This window comes from Mustela lutreola, chromosome 5, assembly GCF_030435805.1.
Source record: "Mustela lutreola isolate mMusLut2 chromosome 5, mMusLut2.pri, whole genome shotgun sequence".
Taxonomy (NCBI): domain Eukaryota; kingdom Metazoa; phylum Chordata; class Mammalia; order Carnivora; family Mustelidae; genus Mustela; species Mustela lutreola.
In genome coordinates this window covers 67999873-68022553 of record NC_081294.1, presented here as the reverse complement: position 1 = coordinate 68022553, position 22681 = coordinate 67999873, and the positions used below count along the sequence as shown (strand labels likewise).

General features: G+C 42.3%; 1 protein-coding gene across 1 annotated transcript; it reads right to left on the bottom strand.

Moving 5' to 3' along the window:
- Nucleotides 1-3439: 3439 nt before the first annotated feature.
- ISOC1 (isochorismatase domain containing 1) lies at nucleotides 3440-21562 on the bottom strand. The gene is made up of 5 exons (XM_059174481.1): nucleotides 21185-21562; nucleotides 11875-11994; nucleotides 11561-11764; nucleotides 9808-9924; nucleotides 3440-4563 (listed from the first exon to the last, which is right to left on the bottom strand). The coding sequence occupies exons 1-5, from the start codon at nucleotides 21485-21487 to the stop codon at nucleotides 4417-4419; spliced, it is 891 nt and encodes a 296-aa protein (XP_059030464.1). The 5' UTR covers nucleotides 21488-21562; the 3' UTR covers nucleotides 3440-4416.
- Between the last annotated feature and the right edge of the window lie 1119 nt (nucleotides 21563-22681).

The following is a 22681-nucleotide window of genomic DNA, read 5'->3' as shown; positions in this document are numbered from 1 at the left end:
CCCCAACTTTTCTGGAAACAAATTAGTAAGAGCTCATTGGAATGTAAAATACAGACATTATTTTATTGTCCTAAGAGCACCCCACTTATTTCCTTCCTCCTTTTCTTCATATAAACATGGTTACAAATTAAAAAAAAAAAAAAAAGTATGTTTCCCATTGCTGTAGAACCAATTATCAGGTATGTAATGACTTTAACGTATTACCTTCCAGTTCTGCAGGTAGGAGTCCGGAAATATCGTGGTTGCATTCCTCCTGCTCAGGATCTCTCAAGCCAGAATCAAGATGCCAGCCAGACCCCGTTCTTCTCTGCAGCTTCTGGAGAGTATTCTTCCAAACTCTACTCATGCTGTTTGCAGAATTCAGCTCTTTGTGCTTATACAACTGAGGTCCTCGTTTCTTTGCCAGCCACCTACATTTCTGAGGGTTGCAATCCCATCCATGTTCAAAGTCAGCAGCAGATCCCCCCCCCCACAACCCCAGGGAGTGAGGGATCCAGCTCATATTCAGGATCTCTCTGCTCAGGAAGAGCCGAGTCCCTTTTAAAATCTCCCCTCATTAGCTACAAGCCACCAAGCCAGTCTATCTTAAGGGGCACTGATTTGAAACTTGAATCACCTGAGCAAAAACCTTTTCCTGCTATACTGACACCGGGAGGTTTTATTGCCTGCGCACGCACGCTCCCACACCACAGTGGGAACTAGAGGAGCCATTTCAGAATTTTGTTTCCTTCAGCCGGCAAACAGGGATTCGAGTCTATCCAATAGGAATTATTAGGTTATTTTTCCTGAACCAGCATTTTGGATTTTAATCTCTTCTAAAAATATAAACTTTCTTGATCTGTTCAGCCCTAACAGAGAAAGAAAAGCAATTTGGAAACCAGAATTCTAAAAGCCAATGGCAATTCTTTTAAAATTCCATTTCCATCTCCTCTAAATAATTGATAATTCCCATTACGGTAGCCTAGTGGTTTTAAAATTCTTTTTAATCAAAGGTTAGTTGTGGATAATTAGGCTCTGTGGAGGATTAAGGAAGCATTAATGATGTGTGAATATTGATCTATCGTTATTTGACAATGCACATAATTTCCGTATTACCCGCCATCCTCCCGATTTACTTAAGAAAGCTGTCCAGAGAGGGGCGCCTGGGTGGCTCAGTGGGTTAAGCCGCTGCCTTCGGCTCAGGTCATGATCTCAGGGTCCTGGGATGGAGTCCCGCATCGGGCTCTCTGCTCAGCAGGGAGCCTGCTTCCTCCTCTCTCTCTCTCTCTCTGCCTGCCTCTCTGCCTACTTGTGATCTCTCTCTGTCAGATAAATAAATAAAATCTTTAAAAAAAAAAAAAAAAAGAAAGCTGTCCAGAGAGAAATAAGACTAGACTGACGACAGCAGGCCCAGGGAGAGATAGAGCACCGGGGGGTCCCATCGACTTCGCTAATGTCAACGGCCATGCTGTTCTAGACCGTAACGTGCATCCTTTTCCTTGTTTTCCCCTTTCCCTATGATCATCTTCACAGCATGAACCACTGGTATCAGGACGTACAAGATAATGTGTTAAGAAACCTTGTCCTCATTCTGCTACACCTTTAATCAGTCGGGCATGTTTAGAAAAGGCATTTATCTCTGGGTCTCACTGGCCACATCCGTAACATAAAGCCATGTTAGAATTTTAGAGCTGAATTTCACCTTTGAGATCATGATCTTTCAAGTTCCAACCAGCTTGAGTCATATTTATCCAAACATCAACTTGTCAAAAGGGAAAATATTCCGATTAGAGAAATGTGGTATTTAAAATGGGTAGTAACAGGGTACTTGGTTCCTACTTGGAGTAAGTTATCACTTTCATTCCTTTTAAAGTTCTGCACGTTTTTACATTTCAGTAAACGAAGCATCTTAATCCTGTTCCAGACCCCTCAATACCAGACTCCTCTTCTGCTTCAGTGCTCAACTTCTTTGTTTCCGTTAGTTAAAAGAACACTGTTCTACAAAACTGTAGGCACTTCCCAGTTCAAAGCCTAATATATTAAAATCAATTCAGTGTTCTCATAATAACAAGGCCATGTCACCCTGCTTTTGCATGATCTGTGAAAAAGAAGGAGAAGCCAGAATTCCCAATTATATTCTTCTGAACTCTGGAATATTGACATTCCTGAACTTTTGACATAACCTATTTCAATTTACATTTGCTGAGAGGTTATGATAGATCTGACTTTATACCAGACCAGGAGTTTCCTACAAGCATCTTTTTATCCTCAGCACATAGCACAATGTTTAGAACTTAGCAGGTTCTCAAAATGTATTTCCAGAATGAGTATAGCAACTGCACAGATTCTGCTTTCAAAGAGCTGACAATCTAGTGGAAAAGAAGGATTTCAGCCCAGTGATACAGGCTTCTAATCTACAAAACTATAATATATTAAGTTTCTGTGGTATTGGGCCACTAAATCTGCGCTAATTTCTTATGGGAGTAATAGGAAGCTAACTTGGGGGTCAGGGAATTGGTTTCAGCTCTGAAAAGGCTTCACTGCAGTGGTTTTTCATGAGAAACAAAGGGCATGGATGCAGGGGAAGGAAACAGGTGGTTTCTGAAATGCTTGCTACTCAAAATGTGGCCCTGGTGCACAGAGGCCTTTTAGAAATGCAAAATGTCAGGCCCTCCTGCACACCTACTAAACCAGACTCAGTGTTTTAATGAGAGCCCCAGGTGAATGACATTCATATTGATGAGGGAGCAGGAGGCTGGCTGAGGACAAAGCAAAAGCTGAAACTCCACTGAACCCTCCCTTCCCCTCACCTTCCCCCAATCGCAGGGTACAGAACCTGCCACCCCTCACAACCCGGGGCAGCCGCTCTTCCTGCCCACGGGTCCTGTCCCCGTGCTTTAATAAACCACCATTTTGCACCAAAGATGTCTCAAGAATTCTTTCTTGGTCATCGGCTCCGGACCTCAGCCCACCAAACCTCACCTAGGTTCTAGAACTTCATCAATATTAAAGTTTGAGGAGCAGTAGGTTTGAAGTTCTTCAAAACTATTTCAAAACTTTGATTTAAAATATCTTTTTTGATACCCAAATTGCCTGGGGGGGGGGGGGAGAATACTCAACCACACCCACAAGATTGCTGGCTGCAGTTTGTTACCCGTGACAAAAGAAATCAGCATTTCTACTGCTCTTAAATAATGACAAGGCCCTTCAGGAAAATCCATTTGCCCCACCTGCAAAGAATTTTCCTTTGAAAATTCCCTTTGGCTGATAGATTCTTGAAGGTCAAAATTTTACACTTTGAAAAAAATATTAGAATTCCTGGCATAGTACTCACAGAGCCATGTTGTGGAGGACAAAATAATTTCATTCAAATAATACATTTTCTTTAATTACTTTAATATAAAAGACAGCAGTGTTTCATATTTCACATGATATAAAAAAAAGTTTTAAAACCCTCTAATAAGTTTTTAATGAAAATAAATTTATTGAAGGGTAGCAATGACTACAAAATTAATACTACCAAATCATGACTCAAGCCTTTGCCTTAACTGTAATATTTGGAGGGTAGGTAGAGAAAATACCAAACAAGAATATGGACGTTTGAAAACCCTTTTTTATCTAGCCTGTGACTCTTCGCTAAAGCTGGTGCATATCGGAAGACATACTCAACATTGTTGTAAACGCGTGCAGCCAAAGTAAAAAAATCTAAAACAGTTCTCCCCTGATTTTGTAACATTGCGAACCATTCTGTTTAAAAAATTAAAACAAAGAATGGCCCAATGAGCTAAAAAAAAAGAACATTAACAGAAAATGAGTGATAGTGACTAGAATAAGAAAATTAGCATCATCAAGAAAGATACATAATTATTCAGTATACATTTGTTTGGTTAGATCAACACTACTTACTCAAGTAAGTTGACTGCATTGTGAAAGAAAGGGGTAGCATGATCCATAGGTCTGTTTGAAATTCTCACCTAATAATCCTATTTCAATCTATCTGTAAAGTAAAAGCACTGAGTCTGGGCTACAACAGACATCTTAATAATACTATGAAAGTCAAACCATTATTGGTACATTTTTTTCTTTACAGTGCACAATTTGAGAAAATGTCACAAGAGTATTCACGTTAAAAAAATAGTGACCAGTGGACACAATATACACAAAACAGGCACCTTCATTACAATTATTTTAATAAATAAAAGCACATTAACCCAAAAAAGAAAAAAAGAAGAAGAAGGTAGGCAGCACCTGAAGCCTTTGACAGTTGTAACTAAACGTTGGTACCCAAATGGTCTAATTGGTTATGTTTGACTAAGAGGCGCAAAAAAGGAGCCAAGTTTTGACTTTAACATTTTAATTCTAGTAGAGACAAGAGCTTGTCCAGGCTTACAGTCCTGTCACCTGATGGTGAGCAGCATACCAGACCTTCAAATGTCCTTATACTTTGGAAAGCAGGCCTGACTCTGGAGCACTCGCCTTAATTAAATTCTGAATTTCCTTGAATTTTGGATGGTCTTTATCTGCCACCAGCTGTAGCAGAACAGCTTCACTCGTAGTCACTATGATCCCGGTTCGAGCAAGACGCTTAAATAAAATAAAATAAAATAAAATAAAATAAAGGCAAATCAAGAAATGAGCACAACAAGGAACATTGTATTAAACAACAAAAGCTATGGTGGGTTAACAATAATTAGTGTCCTCTATTAAAGCCATGGTCCTTAGTCAGACCATCCACTTAAGTGATGGGGACAGATTTCCAACTAGTCACACCACAAAATGATTAGAATTATTCTCAGTAATAGTAATATGGACTAGAAACAAGGAAAAGAAAATATGTAGCTAATGTTATGACTTATATGTGCCAGGCACAGAAGGGACATCAAGACTATTAGGGTAAAACAATGATTTTTAATTTCTTTTTTCTGTCTCCAAACATATGACATATAGCAATGTGTGTCCTTCCCATAAATCAGAAAGAACTGGTGGTAGGAGAGCCTCATGCAATTTGTAAGAATGTGCCCCTGTGGCACATGGGTGGCTCAGTCCTTAAGTGTCTGCCTTTGGCTTCGGTCATGATCCTGGAGTCCTGGGATCAAGCCCCACATTGGGCTCCCTGCTCTGCCGGAAGCCTGCTTCCCCCTCTCCCACTCTCCCCTGCTTGTGTTCCCTCTCTCATTGTCTCTAACAAATAAATAAATGAAATCTTGGGGAAAAAAAAAAAAAAGAGTGTGCCCCTAGGCTGATAACAGACTCACCAGCACTGCCACCACCATAAACTTCAGAATCATGAAACAAGAGCATAAAATTTAAAGTTTTGCTGACAGATCAAAGAATGTTGTTGCCAAACTGCCCCAGTGGCATCATAATAAAGAAGCAAGGACAGAAGTCTCAAGGAGGGAAGAAGGGAGAGAGGAGGGCAAAGAAGACAAAATTGAGAACAAGCAGGAGAGGGGAAGAGAAGGGAATGAGAGAGAATTCTAAAGTTCGAGTTGTCTTCTCTGGCCATCTCTATTACCGGAAACCATAGGGAAAAACCTGGCCAACTGCTGTCCCTCAAACCCTCTGCTGTAAGAACCAAGGAGACAGGCAGAGACATAATTCCCAGGCAGGTCAGGGGAAAAGACCCAGGTCAGTGACTCTTCATGAAGGAGGAGTCAGAACAAGAACCAGGACATCCTCCAGGAGCGAAGGTGAAGCCTTCGGATGCTTGCAGATGTACAGGCCTAACCTTCCCACTGGCTGAGTAAACCCCTCCTTTTTGTCCCCAAAGACGCAGAAGGGAGAAGCTCAGCCCACTTCTCAGAAAGCCATCATGGATCTCAGCAGCCTGGGTGGGAAAGCATGCAGGGTAGCTGACCAGCAGGCTCGAGGAAAGAAAAAACAGTAGAATTACATAGGAAAGAGGGAGAAAAAAACCAAGTGTGCTAGTACCCTGTATGTTGGGGGCAAATACCCAAAAGTGAGTTTTTTGAAGACTTCTGGAAACTGAAGTCCTTCTCCTTTTAGTCCAGTTCTGACTATACTATCAAAACCCTTAGACATCTCCAGGACTGTGTGCTTCCCTCCCAGAGAAGAGCAGGGGACAACTGTAACAATAGAGCAGCGCCTGCCTTGACCAGCTGGCAGCCCAGCCTGGCCTTCCTCAACGCTCAATGAGGGGACTCTCAAGGATTCACTCTGAATCTTAATCACACACTTGCAGTGTCTGTGAACATGCCTGATGCATGTAGAAGTGCCAAAGAAGTCAGTTCTCACTCATCTTTCTAGTTCCTCCGTGAGGCAGGAAGGACAGAAAACTATTCCCAGGTTATGGAAGAAAGCAGATAACCCCTGAAAACACCAGCTTCCCTAGGGCTCCACTGACCACAATCTGCTGGACTGACAGCAGGTCAATAGTCCCTGGTGAGAGTCGGGTCACCGTGGCAGAGGTGGGCTGGTATGCTCGAGGCACAGAAACACATCTTAGTCAACTGACGCCAACCCATGGCTTCAAGATGGAGATATGGCCAAGGCTGACTGGATTTAAAAAAAAAAAAAAGAAAAAAATCAAGCCCTCCTCCCTCCCCCGCAAAATCAAGCAAAGAATCTGCTTAAGCAGAAGGCGTGGCTCAGCAACATGCAAAGTTTTTAGAACTGACTCCTAGACCTTCCCACGGTGCCTACCAACCCCAAACTGAGTGCCTGAGCAAAGAGAGAAAAGCAGGAGCTTCTGCAGACACAAACAGGTCTGGGCACATCCACAGGTGCTGTAAGGACACCTCCAGTCCTTCTCCCAAACTCTCTTTCCCGGCTGAGAATGAGGCCAAACTTCAAACTGCACCTCTTTAATGCACACAGATATAGGGCTCCATCGGCTTCCAAAGTTCATCCCCCACACTTACAAAACCAGTCCAGCAAGGTCGAAGGAAAAGTTACTCTGACCCACAAACCTCAAAATGCAAGGGCACAAAGCCATGAAACCTTCAGAGAGGGCAAAGGTGGGGGGTGGCTAAACCCAGTAAACTTCCAATCAACACGAACCACCCCCACCCCCACTGCAAGTCCAAGGGTATCAAGTTCCAGAGAGGGTTTCATTCTATTTTATTCTGCATTTACTCTACAATTATTAGTTGAAAGAAACAATGCCTGACAAACAGTTGGTGCTCAAAATATTCTGTTGAAGATAGCACTCGCCACAAAACCATGCCCCGAAGTTTCAATAACAGTATCTATAAATCTTATTAATATAATGATCTCAATAGGCAATGTGGGTAGTCTCAGGAATTCCCGTGAGGAGCTGTGTTCTAAAGGAACAGGGAAGGTGAGCTGGCCAGATTGCTCTTTAACTTTCAAAGTCCTACAGTAAAAGAAATAAAACTAACACTTCTCCCAATAATTTAGGTACAAACTATAACACCTCCATCAAAAATTAAGACTGGGGCGCCTGGGTGGCTCAGTGGGTTAAGCCTCTGCATTCTGCTCCGGTCATAATCTCAGGGTCCTGGGATCGAGCCCCGCATCTGGCTCTCTGCTCAGCAGTGAGCCTGCTTCTCCCTCTCTCTCTGCCTGCCTCTCTGCCTCCTTGTGATCTCTCTCTCTCTCTGTCAAATAAATAAATAAAATTAAAAAAAAAAAAGGGGGGGCCTTGGAGTTAGCAAACAAGAAAATTGTGTTTAAAAAAAAAATTAAGACTAAGAGAAAAATCTGCAGTGTGGCATGCCTCCCCCATCGCCATATGACCTGATTCTTTCTTTTCACTTTACAACTTCTGTGCTTGAACCCACACGATGCTGGTTGCTCTGCTTCACCCAAAGCCACCGGAGAACCACATTCCCTCCTTCCTGCCGGTCTGAGAAGCTGACCTACTGCTTCTACATTTTGGGTAGGACTAACCACACGGATACAACAACAAATAATAACCACAAGAGAAATAAGTGCAGCAGCTAACATTTGAGTGTTTACTGCGTCGGACAGTACACTAAGTGCCACCAACACCTGACCTCACTAACCCTTACCAAATCCCCCAGTAGGGTGGCTTTTCCCTATATCCACTTCCCTGATAAGAAATCTGAGGCAGTGCGGCTCCTGGGTAGTAGCTCAGTCATTAAGTGTCTGCCTTCGGCTCAGGTCATGATCCCAGAGTCCCGGGATCCAGACCCGCATTGAGTCTGCTTCTTCCTCTCCCACTCCCCCTACTTGTGTTCCCTCTCTTACTGTCTCTGTCAAATAAAATCTTTAAAAAAAAAAAAGAAAGAAAGAAAGAAAAAACTCTGAGGCACGTGTACTAGATAATTTGTCCCTGGACACACATTTACAAAATGCCAGGCCCTGCATTCAAACCTGTAATATCCCTCCAGTGTCCAGACTCCTAGTCACTGAGATAAGACGACTTCCCAAAGAGTGTCCGATGGTAAAGAGGTTCACTATGTTTGTATCCCCAGTGTTAGGAGGAGGCAGAGGTACCAACAATCATAAATTTCTATAATAAATGCCATAATAAAGACATGTCTCAAAAACTTATTTAAGTGGGGCACCTGGGTGGCTCAGTGGGTTAAGCCGCTGCCTTCGGCTCAGGTCATGATCTCAGGGTCCTGGGATCGAGTCCCGCATCGGGCTCTCTGCTCAGCAGGGAGCCTGCTTCCTCCTCTCTCTCTCTCTGCCTACTTGTAATCTCTCTCTGTCAAATAAATAAATAAAATCTTTTTAAAAAAAAAAAAAACTTATTTAAGTGGAGGACAAAAGTCCTTGCAATTTCTTTATAAGCAAAATTGTTATTTTTGGATGTTTTTAGTTTTCCACTTCCGTGGAAACACTTCAAGTTCTGGCCCTTAGCCTTCCTAGAGAAGGGATGGCCAACCAGGGCCTTAAAGAAGCTGCTGCTGCCAACTCCCCACTTGCTTCTGCATCGGCCCTCTCTGCACAGACTTTTCTCCTTTCTTGCCTATACTCTCTCATTTGCCTTACCTCAACACCCCTGGGAACACTCCTGGCAGAAGCAATGACTTTGCAATCCAACACAGAAAGTGGTTCATAGGCCAGCTTGGGCCTGAACACAGGAGGATCTCAACAACGACAAAATAAATCTATATTTCCCATTCTCAATAAAAATCATCAGTTAAAGAATATGCCAACTCAATCCACATGGACATGACTCTAAAATTATTGCAGAACTAGAATTAAATGCGAGAGAGAGAACAATCTACAATACGGAGTGAGTGTTTCAAAGGATTATGTGGTAGTTTGCTTTTCAACAGCCTTGGAAGAGAAAATGCTTACAAAAGAGTACTGTTAAGCAACACTGACAAAATATCTCTGATTCCCTGACTATGGTCCACCCTGATCCTCTGGGGCAGGCAGCCAAGAAACACTATGTGTGAGTGGTGTTCAGAGGCAGTGACACACCTCCCATTGCCCAGAAACTCAAGACAGAAAACCCAACAGAGGCTGAACCAGGCTTAGGCTGGCCATGCCCTAGGGTTGGGCTGAGTTAAACTAGGTGGGCTGTTTCTGATTTGCAAATCTCTCAGTGATGCAGATTAAGCTTACTAGAAGGCTTCTTACGAGTTCATACATCAAACCATAGCAAAGTCAGGAGGAAAGATATATAAGAGCTTCTGGTATCACGAGAAATCTAGATCTGAGGAGATGGAAGATATAAAACAAGATTTAATGGTAAGACCTGAAAGGTCGGTCAGCATACCACCAAGATTCCGGAAGTCAGTGAATCTGAAGTTGTCAAAAGACATGCAAATTGAAGATGTCAATTTTTCATCGCTATGAAGTATTCATGATTCTTCAAATTAATCGGGAAAAATTGACAAATTACTTATTTTCAAGCAGGACAATTACCTCAAGAGCAAACATCCGGTCCATCATGCTTCTCGATGAGGTGGCATCAGCAACAATATGAACCTCAATACCTCGGCCCACTAGCTCCAGAGCTGTCTGCTGGATGCACACATGAGTCTAGGAAGGACATTAAAAATCCTATGTAATAATGTGGGCACACATTTTACAAATACGTGACAACATGATAAAACAGAAAAAAGCACTACAGTTCTCATGACCTTGCCCTCCATCTGGCTTTGCCTCTAACTTGCTAGGTCATCTTGAAAATAAACATCTCAGGCTTTGGTTTCCTCACTGTAAACTCAGAAACTGGATTCCATCAAGCCTCCTCACACTAGGATCCTTGAGCATATATATCCTTGGAGCTCCATGACAATTTTTTCAAAAGGATTTTCATCTGTCATCTGGATGACCTTCCTAAGGCTGACTACTACCACTCCATTTTGATGCTGCTCGTGGTTGGGTTTATTTCTGAACTCACTCTGAGTGCCCAACACAAAGAATGAGTCAGCAGTACTGTACATGGAGAAACAAGTAGAAAAACTAAGTTGGTATAAGGTACCCAGTAGTAAAGGTAGGCCAAGTTAAAAATAACAAGTGACAAAGGCAAAAAATATCCAGTATACAGCACAAGCAGATGTATCAAACAGATTCCATCTTTGTAGGTACTAACTTGTAACAATTCATTAGCAGACAATACAGAGCAAAACCATGCCCGACAAGAGCTCTGTTATATAAGCAATGAAAGCACATTTCAATAATATCAGGATGCCAAACTTATGTGCACGTGATGAGTGAGCTTTGGAGAATTATCAAGTGGCATGCCATTAAAATTGGCACTGGAGGACTGTTCAAAGATGATTTTGATTAGGCATGAGGTATAATAATGACGAATGAGCAAAAAAAAAGTGCCGAAGTCAGCAAAAGTATTTGGCATGACATATTTATATCAATAGGCTTCCTCTGTATTTATCATTATTGAAGTCAAAATACAAAAATACTTAATGCACACCTAAAACTAAGGCTGCATCCTTGTACTCTTAAAACCTACAGTATAAAACCTACTATCATAGGTATATTAAATTTATACTATTTGGATTTCACTGTATTTATTGTTTTTTTCCCCATAATTTTAAAATTTAACTCAATAAATGTTTAAATGCTATGAATAAATACATACATTCTGTATATATAAATGCCAAAAAACCATCAAACAAAAAATCATTTTAATCCACATAAAGAATCTTGAGTATTTTTTTCCTTCAAAAAGGTACATAAGTGATTCAAGTGGGAAGGACAAGGAACTACAGGACTTCTGAGGTTTTTCTACAGCAAAAATATGACCAAGGTGAAATCCTATAACACATAAATAAAAATAACGCCTCTGAATGTAGGCTGATCGATTCTTGTGCCTCTGCTTTTAACTACTACTTTTGGGGCACTGTGTTTTTCTGCTGTGATATGCATCCCTTAACCAGCTACCTGCTCCAAGCAAGTTGCACAGCATGTGTGTTTTAGTTTCCTCATCTGTAATAGGGGGAGACCCAAAGTACTTCATTGGCTCAGAAAGTCACTGGGAGTGTTGAATGACTGAAGAGCTACAGATCACTGCCATGCAAAGAGTCAACGTTCATGGAAGGGTGGTGGATGTTTCTCATCATTACTATCACCTACCACCTAGCCTACACATAAAACCGCACTGCAGCTTTTCTACAAATGACAATGTACCCCAAACATAACAAAATGCACTTACTTCTACTCCAAATAATACAACACTCCTGACTCCAGGAATCTCGGCTAATGCTGCTTCTACTTCTGGTATTACCATTGAAAACCTGGTCTTTGGAAGGACCAGTTTTACACCTGTTAGGTCAATTTCTTGAACGGTGCTTCCAAGACCTTTAGGGTACTGTTCTGTTACGATAACTGGAATTCCTAACATTCGGGCCCCTTGTAACTGGAAAAAACAAACAGAAAACAAGGATAATTAGCAATTTATGTATTTTGTAACTATATAAATGTATACCATGCTTCAGGGAATTGGAAAAAATAAACAAGCAAACATACCAATCTTTGTCCCACGCTAATAATATCCCCAAAATATTTGATGGCTGGTCTAAATCGCTCTTGCATATCACAGCAGAAAAACACAGTGCTTGAAGGTGTAAGATTTCCCAGGGTGGTGAGCTGAGGAAAGAAGAAAAAAGAATGATTTAGCACTCGTTATACAACGACATTTATTTTCAGTGGAGGTCAATAAAGGAGAAAAGTGTTCCTACTGCTTGCCCTAGTAAGTCAATTTCTACAACTATTATCCAAAGGAAGTGATCTGAATTATTGAAAAAAAAATTATCCACAAAGATATTGACTGAATTGTTTTTAATAATGAAAATCAGAAAAAAACCAAGGACCAACAATACAGAAAAGACTTCACAAAGTTTAACACACTCCCATGAGAAAAAATTTTTTAAAGAACTAAAATAATATATGCAAATAAGTTTTTAAAAATATTTGAACCATCTATGAAGAAATGCTCATGATCTAATATTAATTTTAAAAAGAGAGCACAGGGGCGCCTGGGTGCTCAGTCATTAAGTGTCTGACATTGGTTCATGTCATGATCCCAGGGTCCTAGGATCGAGCCCTGCATTGGGCTCCTTGTTTGGTGGGAAGCCTGCTTCTTTCTCTCCCTCTCCAGATGCTTGTATTCCCTCTCTCACTGTCTCTCTCTCTCTGTCAAATAAATGAATAAAATCTTTAAAAAAAATAAATAAATAAAAAGAGAGCACTGAAGTTCAGCAGTATTTCAATCATGTGAAAATATAAATAGAATGTAGAAGCAAACACATGTAAATATTAACAAGTAGTTACACAGTTACGGGTGTCAGTAATACTTTTTTCTTTATACTTTTCTTACCTTCTCCAAATGCTATTTAAAAACACTTCTCAGACGTTATTTAAAAGTACACATCGCTTTTACTGTTAGAAAAAAAAAAATGTTATGATGGTAAACAACTTAAGTTTGATGATGGCATTGCTTCTAAGTACAAAAAGTAACCCTGAAAATAATCTGTAGCAGAGACTACGGAACATAAAACTAAAAAAATCAGAACAAATTCAGAACTGCTGCTGTCATCAAGACAGAAATATTAAGATGCTGTTCTCAGGAATAACTTCTCAGAGTTCAAAAAAAGAAATGCAATGAAATAATGCCAAGCACATCACCACTGTTCAATGGACAGACATAAATTGGACACCTGCATTCGTCAACAAATTCATCATCATCAGGAAATTAATGAATTAAGGTTAAAAACAGGTATTAGATTACCCAGCTTGACGTTAATTGCCATAGTTGGTTCTACAGAAACAACGTGGGCGCAGGAGGAGTCTATAAAAAAGTGGAAAACCGCTGGTGAATGTTAAGAATTTCATGTCACTGATGTATTCTTCAAGGTCCACGATGCTGTTCTTCCTGCCTTCTCAAATTTCAGAAAGCACTGCAGAGAAAGAATCTGGTCCTGAATGAACCCATGCCCCTCCTCTTACTAGCCAGCCCTCAGATCTCCCCTCAATTTTCCCATTTTGCCCAAAAATCACCCATGGATAATGTCTGTTAATAATTTTCTAGAGAAAATCCTTTGTCCCAATTACATGATGGTGGCTTCCCCACCAGCCTGGCCCTACACACTTCCAGGAAACAGTTACTACAGGAATTAGGAGCATCATTAAAAGAAATCTCTTATCCTTCCAGTGAGTTTGTACTTCCTTATCTATGTGCTGGTCTGAGGAACGCTGGCACCTATCTCCCTCTACAGACCAAATTCATGGCAGAATGGGAGTGCCATCTGTAATGCTAACACTATGTAAAAGGTTTCCCTACTTTGCCAATAAAGGATGACCAAAATAAATATTCAAGCATCTTAAATTACATATTCAGTCTTTAACTGTTTCGCTCCCTTAAATTTTTAATGCAAGTATCATTTTCCAAAGCACGGAGCGTGACATATATTTAAGTACCCAGGACACAATTTTTAAAACCAATAACTATTTATGAATACATATTTTAAATTCTCAGTAAAAATTAAATTTTGGATCAAAGGGCTCAAAGTCTAGACACCCACAATGTGTTTAGGGCACATGACAGAATGCAATTTACCTGCAACTGGTCTGTTTCAAATTACAGCAATGCAACTCAGTCATTCTCATCATTCCACGGCAGTGAAAGAAGCAAGCAAGCAAAATAAACCAATCTAAGTGTGCCAGATGGCCAAGCACCATCATACTCAGAGCTCGTGGCCGCTCTCTCTCTAGCTCGCAGATCTCCCCTCAGATAACAGACGAACTCTGTACACATTCCCAACAAGTTTAGTCCTCCTGGCTCTAAACTCACAGAAGGTTATTAACAGCAAATCAGAAAGTAAGTGGCTAGAGACAGGCAAACTGGTATCAACAAGAAATGATAGGTGACAGAAAAAAAATTCAAAGTATACTAAAAGCAGATCAAAACTCAACTAGTTCCACATCTAGACTTCTAGTGGAACAGTATATATATAATAACATAAATTGGGACATCATTTTAGCACACTCAACTAAGAAAATGTTAAACTATATAATACTTCAGGACTATGATATTAAAATGGGCAAATGTATTGGGATACATAAAGGAATAAAGCCTTACCTATCCAGAAACCCTAAATATTCAGAGTTGTAGTCTCCTGGTGTTTTCTGTTCCTACCTCCTTTCAGCTGTGATGTCTCCTATTCTGGGCAGGGGGCCACATCAGATATATTTCATAGTAGACACAGACTGAGGATGTCAAAAAATGCAGCCACAAAATCCTCACCACCTTGAAAAACCCTTCTAGTATAGGAACTCATCTATTAACCTTCAGCAAACAGAGAAACGACAGAGATAATGTGACAAGGCATGTATGTTCTTGCGCAGAGATGACTGGCTATAATTTAGTGAATCAAAAATGCCCAGACAGTCTCCTCTCAGGAAGTCAGAGTTTAACTCCTGATACCCCTCTTGGATGTGGACTGCATGAAATGATATGATTCCTCAAAGTAGAATATAGAGGAGGCAACAGGGTGATTATTTACAATGGAAAAAATCTGCAGACACTGCCTCAGCCAGGTGATCAAAACTGAAAGAATCAGTCATGCCACATTGCTAGTATATCGACTTGAAAAAAACGTGTTAAGAATGACCTTCATCATCTGCCTCTCAAAATCCCACAGCCCCATTTGAAGTGTGCAAAAAACATCAGATAAACCTAACTGAGATACATTCTACCAAAATATCTGACCAGTACTCCGCCAAACTGTCAATGTCATCAAAAACTACACAATACAATACAGACAAAACAAGTCTGAAGACCCAAGGGAGCCTAGGAAGACATGACAACTAAACATAATTAGTATCCTGGAATGGACTATGGAAGAGAAAAATGGCATTCGGGAAAAACCAGTGAAATGTGAATAAAGTGTAGAACTCAAGAGATTTGAATGTACCAGTGCTGGTTTCTTGGCTGTGACATGCATTGTGCCCAGCAATGTAAGATGACAGTCAGGGGGGAAACTAGGTACAAGTATCCAGGAACTCTCCGGGCTATCTCTGCAACTATGCTCTAACACTGTGCTAAAACTGAAAGCTTATTTAAAAACAACAACAACAACAAAACAACAACAACAACAACAACAAAGAGGTATCCCTACGCTATGGTAGTTGGGGGGAAAAAAATTGCTACTTTTGATAAGCCAGAAAGAAGGCTTTGAGGCTACAATAAAAAGGAGAAAAAACAAAACAAAACTACCCTGAGAAACTCTAACCATGTCCCACCAATCCATCCCCCAAATTCACATGAATTCAATAAGTTGTTATTCAATTACACACTGACTCTAAAACCCAGGGACTTCTTAACTTGACTCATAAATTTCTCTTAAAGCAAAACGTTGTAGATAACTAAAAACGCTGCTCAGAATATGCTGCAACTGCAAGATAGCAAATTAAAAGTACACTGGGTCAAATGCTGTCACAAGTTAAACCACAGCAATTACAAATCATTGCATATTCAAGAAACATGAAAAAAAATCACATATAAAAAATGTGTGTGTGTGTGCAAACATACATACCTTCATTTATCTATATATCAGCAAACATCTCTATACATGCATACACATAAATAACACATATCTCAATAAACATATTCAAATACAAAAAACTGGTCAGAACCTGTAGCACCCTTTAGAGATCAATTGCAAGTATAAATTTTTGTCCATTTTCTTAAGAAATGTCACAGCTGGAATCTGACCAGATTTAGCACTTAAAAGACTTTCATCCCCAAGTCCCATTTTACATTATTATATTATTACAACAGTATATCCCCCTCTTCATTACCACCTGTGTTCTGACCATTTTCTAACAGCAGCTGTCCATCTGCAAGGAACCTGTCCTTCCTCGGTTAAGTGCCCCTGGTGACTCAGGACAGGCACATACACGGCGGAGGCCGGCCTTGCTCAGTGATGCTCTCTCTGTGCCCCTCTCTGTGTTTCCACAAAACCAATTCACGTTGAGTGTTTTATGTTGAATTGTGTCCCCCAAAGTTCGTATGTTGAATTCCTAACCCCCAGGACCTCAGAAAGTGACCTTATTTGGAAATAGAATCATTAAAAAAATAATTAGTCAAGATGAGGTCACACTGGAGCAGGGTGAGGGCCAGCACCAACATGACTAGCATCCTTATAAAAAGAGGCAATCTGGACAGAGAAGGCCTTGGGAACATGAAGGCAGTGATGAAGGTGATGGGTCTATACACCAAGCAATGCCAAAGATGTCCAGAAAACCAAGAGCCAGGAAAGAAGGATGGAACACATTCTCCCTCACAGTCCTCAGGAGTCGACCCTGAATGTTAGCCTCCAGAACTGGGCAGAAGTAGGCTTCTGTTGTATAAGCCACTCAGTGTGTGGTACTTTGTTTAACAGCCTTCTCGTGAGAACTACTACTGGGAGTAAACTGTGTGTATTTAGGAATTATTAAAGTTTGGAATTGTAAATGGGATGTGTTCAAAACCGAGGCAGTCTATGAGAGTCACAAGATAGGCATGATATGCTTGGGAGAGAGTCCAGAAGGGACGGTCGGGTATCAGTATTTCTACTCAGAAATGTTTGCAAGGAAATGTGATTACCACAGCTACTCCCCTGGGGTAGCAGAGCTGTGGGCAATAGAATCTGAGACCAAATCTCAATTTCCCTAAATTCAATTACATGAAATCAGACAAATCATTTACATTTTCAAACAGCAGTGTCTTAATCTGTAACAAAGCAACAAAACAGTATCTACCTCAGAGGGCTACTTCAAGGATTAAATGGGCTTCATATAATCAAACAATAAATTCATAGTCCCTACTCTCAAACACTGCTTGTTTACAGGTAGCCTCCACTAAGGGGAAAAAAGTATGCAATGCTGGGAGCAGTAATACAAAATGTTAAATTTTTTTTTAAAGTGACACGCACAACACATTCTCTCTCTCTCTCTCCCCCCCATCAAGCCAATGGGGGAGAGACAAACCACATCCCTCACATTCCAGCTCTTTCCTCTCAGTGCCCTGACACTATTCACCTCCCAGAGATCTGTCCCGCCTGCTTCTCTATTCTGTTTCTGAGCATTATTATCTATCTGCTCCTCCTACATGCTCCCACAGTAGAGGTTTCATAATCAAAAATCACCACCTTCAAAATAGCAAGCCCAAGGGGAAACAGATTCCTTTCCTTCATCTTCCCAAACCAGGTCTTCTCTCCCTTTCCACCATGAACTCTGGGGTCTCTTCTGGCTAATAAATGCCATGCCCTCTGTTAAAAATAATAATAGAATATTAGTAGTAGTAATAAAACTCTATGAAAGTGAAGGTGCTCTGGAGCTAAATACCTTCCCAATTAACCATCTCAGGAAAGGTCAAAATAACCTTCCCAGGGAAGCCCTTATCTCCCACCCACACAAAGCTGCCAGAGCCTTCCCTCCTACATACAAAGGGAAAATGGCCTCACTGGCATCCTCCTCGTCATGCCCACCTCTTCCTCTCTTCTGTCTGGGCTCTGCCTTCCATGGTGACAAGCTGGAAAATACACTGGAGGTGGTAGGATATCAAATGTACAGGAGTCTCCAGGGTTGAATATTTCCATTAGTAAAAACTTGGGAAATACCTTAGGAAAAATTAAAACTTGGAAGTTATAAAAATGACCTAAATTCCCACTGTTCAATCCTCTCATTTACATTTCTTCCTTTGTGTCTCAAAATGCCTCGGACTTCAAGCATTCTGACAAAGCAGAAAACACATAAACCATGCTAGAAACATGAGCTGTCTTCAGCTACCTGAGCTGTCAGCAGACACTCGGTCCCTGTGAGATGATTTCAGAGAAGAAGACACTCAAAAGTCCAATATTCACAATGGGGGTCTCAAAGATCAGTCCCCACAGAACCACTAACCCACTACAGGTGCACACCATATGGCATAAGCAACCACTGTGTGTTACAAGGTCATGGCAGCAGCAGTCAGAACAAGTATGAAAGCAAAGCCACTCCCCTATGTAAATTAAGAATATATTCTAGAATATAAGTATGTGAGCCAGGGCCCTAGAGGCTCTAAGGTCCAGTTGAAGCAAATAACAAGTTACATTATTTAAGCAGAGGACTACATAAAGCCAAACTTTCGCTCTCTGTCCCTGCTACTGGGAGAAAGGGACCATCAGGCCCCAGGAGCATGGCCTCACTAAAGGACCATCCTGAGTCTTCTTAAGTGACAGGCACGGATTCCAAAGAACAACGAATACCAGCAAAACAAATGATATTACAAACTCATGTTTCTGGCCTGTTCTCTATTCTACCTGATATTTTCATTAAGCATGAGAAGAGAAGATGAATGCTTTGGTCAGCTACCAGGAAGGGACTTCACAAGCTTTGATGGCTCCACCATTACCAGAGAACCTTGGGCAATTTCTTCCATTTTCTGCTATTTTGCAAAATAAGAGGTTATAAGGTGAGGAACAAGAATGGGGTCTTATCCGTGTTTGAATTCACTGTGCCAGGCACTTAAAGCTGCCACTCAAATGTTTCTGTGATGAACTCTATGGTCTCATTTAGCTATAAAATATCCATGTCTGTAGGATTACACAGCTAGGTTCCAAAAACATGTAATAAATTGTTCATGAAAAGAACTATCTTCCCTTTCACTTCTAAGTATATACACACTAAGTACACATATGTCTACATTAGAGACATATACTCATATACATATAAATAGGTATCAGAATAGCTTTATGGGTATATATGGAATGTATGTAGCCTTCCACATTTATTTTATAGCTGGAGGAGGCACCGGGCTGAAGAAGTCAACGAAGGAGACAGCATAAAGAAAAATACTGTTAAAAACTTTAAAATACTTAAGGTATTATGTAACAGACTTTTCAGAACTCTTGGGCTATTTAATGAGATATAAACAATATCTTTAAAAAGACTGAACAGAGTTGTGCTATTATAATTATTATTTTAAACATCACCACCAAAAAAATGTTATCTCCTATACCAAGCAAAATATTTCAAAAGCCACAAGTTACCTAAATTATAAAATGGCTTTTGAGAATGTACAGGACATTTCACATATACACATATACATTACTAATTTCCAGCACGTTTCATTAAAGTCAGTTGGCAGACATGGGCCTTGAATTTTTCAAAATAAGTAAGTCTTATCTTGTGGGGAAGGGGAATAGACTTATAGATGTGGAGGGGGGGGGTCACTAGTTTGGCATAGTATCTTATTAGGTATAGCCCACCCTCCCTCCCAACCACTACAGAAAATGCATCACAAAGAAGTCTGCATCTTCAGGTCAGCTGCAGACCTCCTCAGTTAGAATTTGGATTCTGGCCTTTATTAATGGATTTGTCAAAGGTGCATCCAACTTCTTGGGTATTTTGGCAACAATAACCTAATACAAGAACAAGGAAGACTGCAGAGAGGTGTCAGCCAGGAAAACTCTTGAAGACATAAAAATGGAGGGCGGGGCTGGGGGGAGTTGTAGTAAACACCTACCAACCACCATTCTCACAATTCTCTGTATGGACAACAGGGCAAATTCTGGGGTATCAGAGATCATCCTTTTAGAATCCCCACAGGGCTAAACAGTGGAACCTCACAGCCTTTGTCCTTTGAACACAGGAAATTTATCCAGGTAAAAGTATCTGCTTTGGAAGCTTCTTGCAGGGGTGCTGGGGCTGGCATGGGTGCTGTGGTGATAAGAAACAAAACCAATTCTGCAGCTACTGACTACAGCTGGGTGGAAGAAAAATCTAGAGAATAATCTTAAGAATATGACAAGTAAAAAAAAAAGAATATGACACTTGAATATAAAACGCCTTCTAAGCCTGATTCCCACATTTCAATTTGGTCTTCCGAAGAAATGGCTTATCGGTTTCTCAACAAAAGAAAAATTGTTGATAGTGTAGCACCTAAAATATATCTTACGTTCTCTCTTTCCAAAAATAAAAATCCTCCAGTGAATCCTCTGAGCATAAAAAGAACAAGAGACAGGCCCGCATAGTTATTAGTGCATGATTTTAAAAAATATATATGTATATATATTTAAAAGCTATAAAATAATCCTCAGGTGCAATAACTTTCTCGGCCAGCACCATCGGGAAATCCTGGTGGAGGGAAAGTTGGGTAATTAACAAGGTATTACAGTCCTGAGTCAAATGACTTTTTGAACGTAGGCGACGTACATATAATCAAGAGATCCAGTAACCGGTTACCAGGATGAGGCTACTCAAATGGTTATTTCACTTAAGGTTAACGGAGGCTTAAGCTCCAGGAACTACAAACTGGAGAGAGGAGCGGGGAAAGGCCTGACTCCTAAAGTTTGTGTTTCCGCAGTTGGTAAACACAACTCCGGGAACAAACCCTAAGGCCAATACCCCCATCAACTCTTCACCCCCATTCGGCAGCACTCCCACAGAAAACCACAGCGAGTACCGCACGGCCCTTCGGTTATGCAGGCGGCTGGACCTGCTCCTGGCACACAAAGCGGATGCGACCGGTCGAGGACCACACACGTGGGGGCGTTCTCGCGTGCCCAGACGCGCCGGGAGGCCCACGCCCCCGCTTCGGGCGAGGACAGCTGGTGACCGTCACCTTCGGACTGGCCCATTCTCTGAGCCGTCCCCGAGGACTGCGCTCGCGGCGCAGCCCTCCCCAGCCAGCGAGGCGCGCAGGGCCCGGCGCCAGGGCGGCGCGGGGCACCTGAGGAGCGCGGCGGGGGCGGAGACAGAGACGCGCGGGGACCGGCTACAGTGGCTGGGCGCGCGGCCCTCCCACGGGACCCACCTGGATCTGAAGCGGCACGAGGCGGACCTTGCAGCGCTCGCTCACCGCGAAGCCCTTGGGCAGGTCCACGTACTGGCCCCACTCTTCGGCGAAGAGCTGCACCACGAATTTGCGGTGCATGTCGATCTGGTCGCCGTACAGGCTGAGGAACTTCTGGATGAGCAGCTCGTAGCCCGCGCCGTGCGGCACGGAGGAGGGCCGCGCGAAGACCGAGAAGCAGAAGAGCACGGGGACCGTGCCCGACGGCGCCCCCGCGCCGCCGCTGTTGGGGAGCGCCGGGACAGCCAGCTCCGCCGCCGCCATGTTCCCCCCAGCGTCTGCCAGCTCCGAGGCCAGCAAGGCGCAGACAGGGCCGGCCGCCGCGGCCCCGCCTCCCCGCGCCGCCCTCCTGCTCGGGAAGGCGAAGGGGCGGGCCCTGGCGGCCGCAGCTCGCGCGCCCTCCCCCGCCCCGCAGAGGGCGGACCGCGGCAGAGAACCGGGCGGTGGGGCCGGAGTGCGCGCCAGCCAGCGCCTGCGCCCGCCGCCGGGACCGCCCCCTCCAACCTGGACTTGGCTAGGCGGCCGCCGTGCGCGTCTAGTACGCAGGGGAAGTGTGTGGCCCCCAATTCCCCCGCGCTCCGCCCACCTTCGAACAAGCGCTGTTTCCGGGTAGTTGCGTTCTGTTTGGGGGCCGAGGGCTGCCCAGCTATATCTGCCGGGACGCGTTACCTGTTGGCCTTGTGCAGAGGCAGGGTGGCGGAAGTAATGTCAAAACCTAAAGGTCAGACTGGTACAGACCCTAAGAAGAGCAGCAGAATTTGTTTCCTTAGAGGGGTCATCCGAGGCTCAGGATTTCATATTTTTTTCAGTCCCATGGGACACAATATCTCTAGTAATGAATTTGATGTCTTGGCCTTCCTTTATCTCATCCCAATTTCAGGGTGAATTTGGATTGGGAATTGCAAAAGATAAGGAGGTTTATGAGCAAAGTCTTGAGGAAAATCGGGACTTTATATCCAAACTGAGCATTTCTGTTTTTAAGCGAGTACGAGGGATCACTTTCAAATAAAGTAATCCCCTGCCTTATGAACACTGTAAAGCACTATATAAAATTAACGGGAATTAGAGAAACATACGCTATGAAAAAAGTTTCCCTAACATCAGGTCCTGGGTCAAGACATGAGTCCAAACACATTTGAGGAACTGGGGGGTCCTCTTTTTGGGATGTAAGAACTTTTAAGTCAGGGTTTCTCAGCTGTCATTGTTGACATTTGGAAAGCAGACTACTTTTTCATGGGTGGGTTGGGGGGGGGTGCTATCTTTTGTGTTTGTAGGATGTTTAGCGGCACGCCTGGCCTCTGTCCGATAGATACCAATAGTACAGGCTCCTCCCTAGACTTCACAATCAAAAATGTTTCCAGACATTGCCAAACATCCCCAGGGGGCAAATTTGCTCCCAGTTGAGAACCACTGCTTTCAAGTAATGCTAAGACCTCCATTTGGTCTTTATTGCTCACT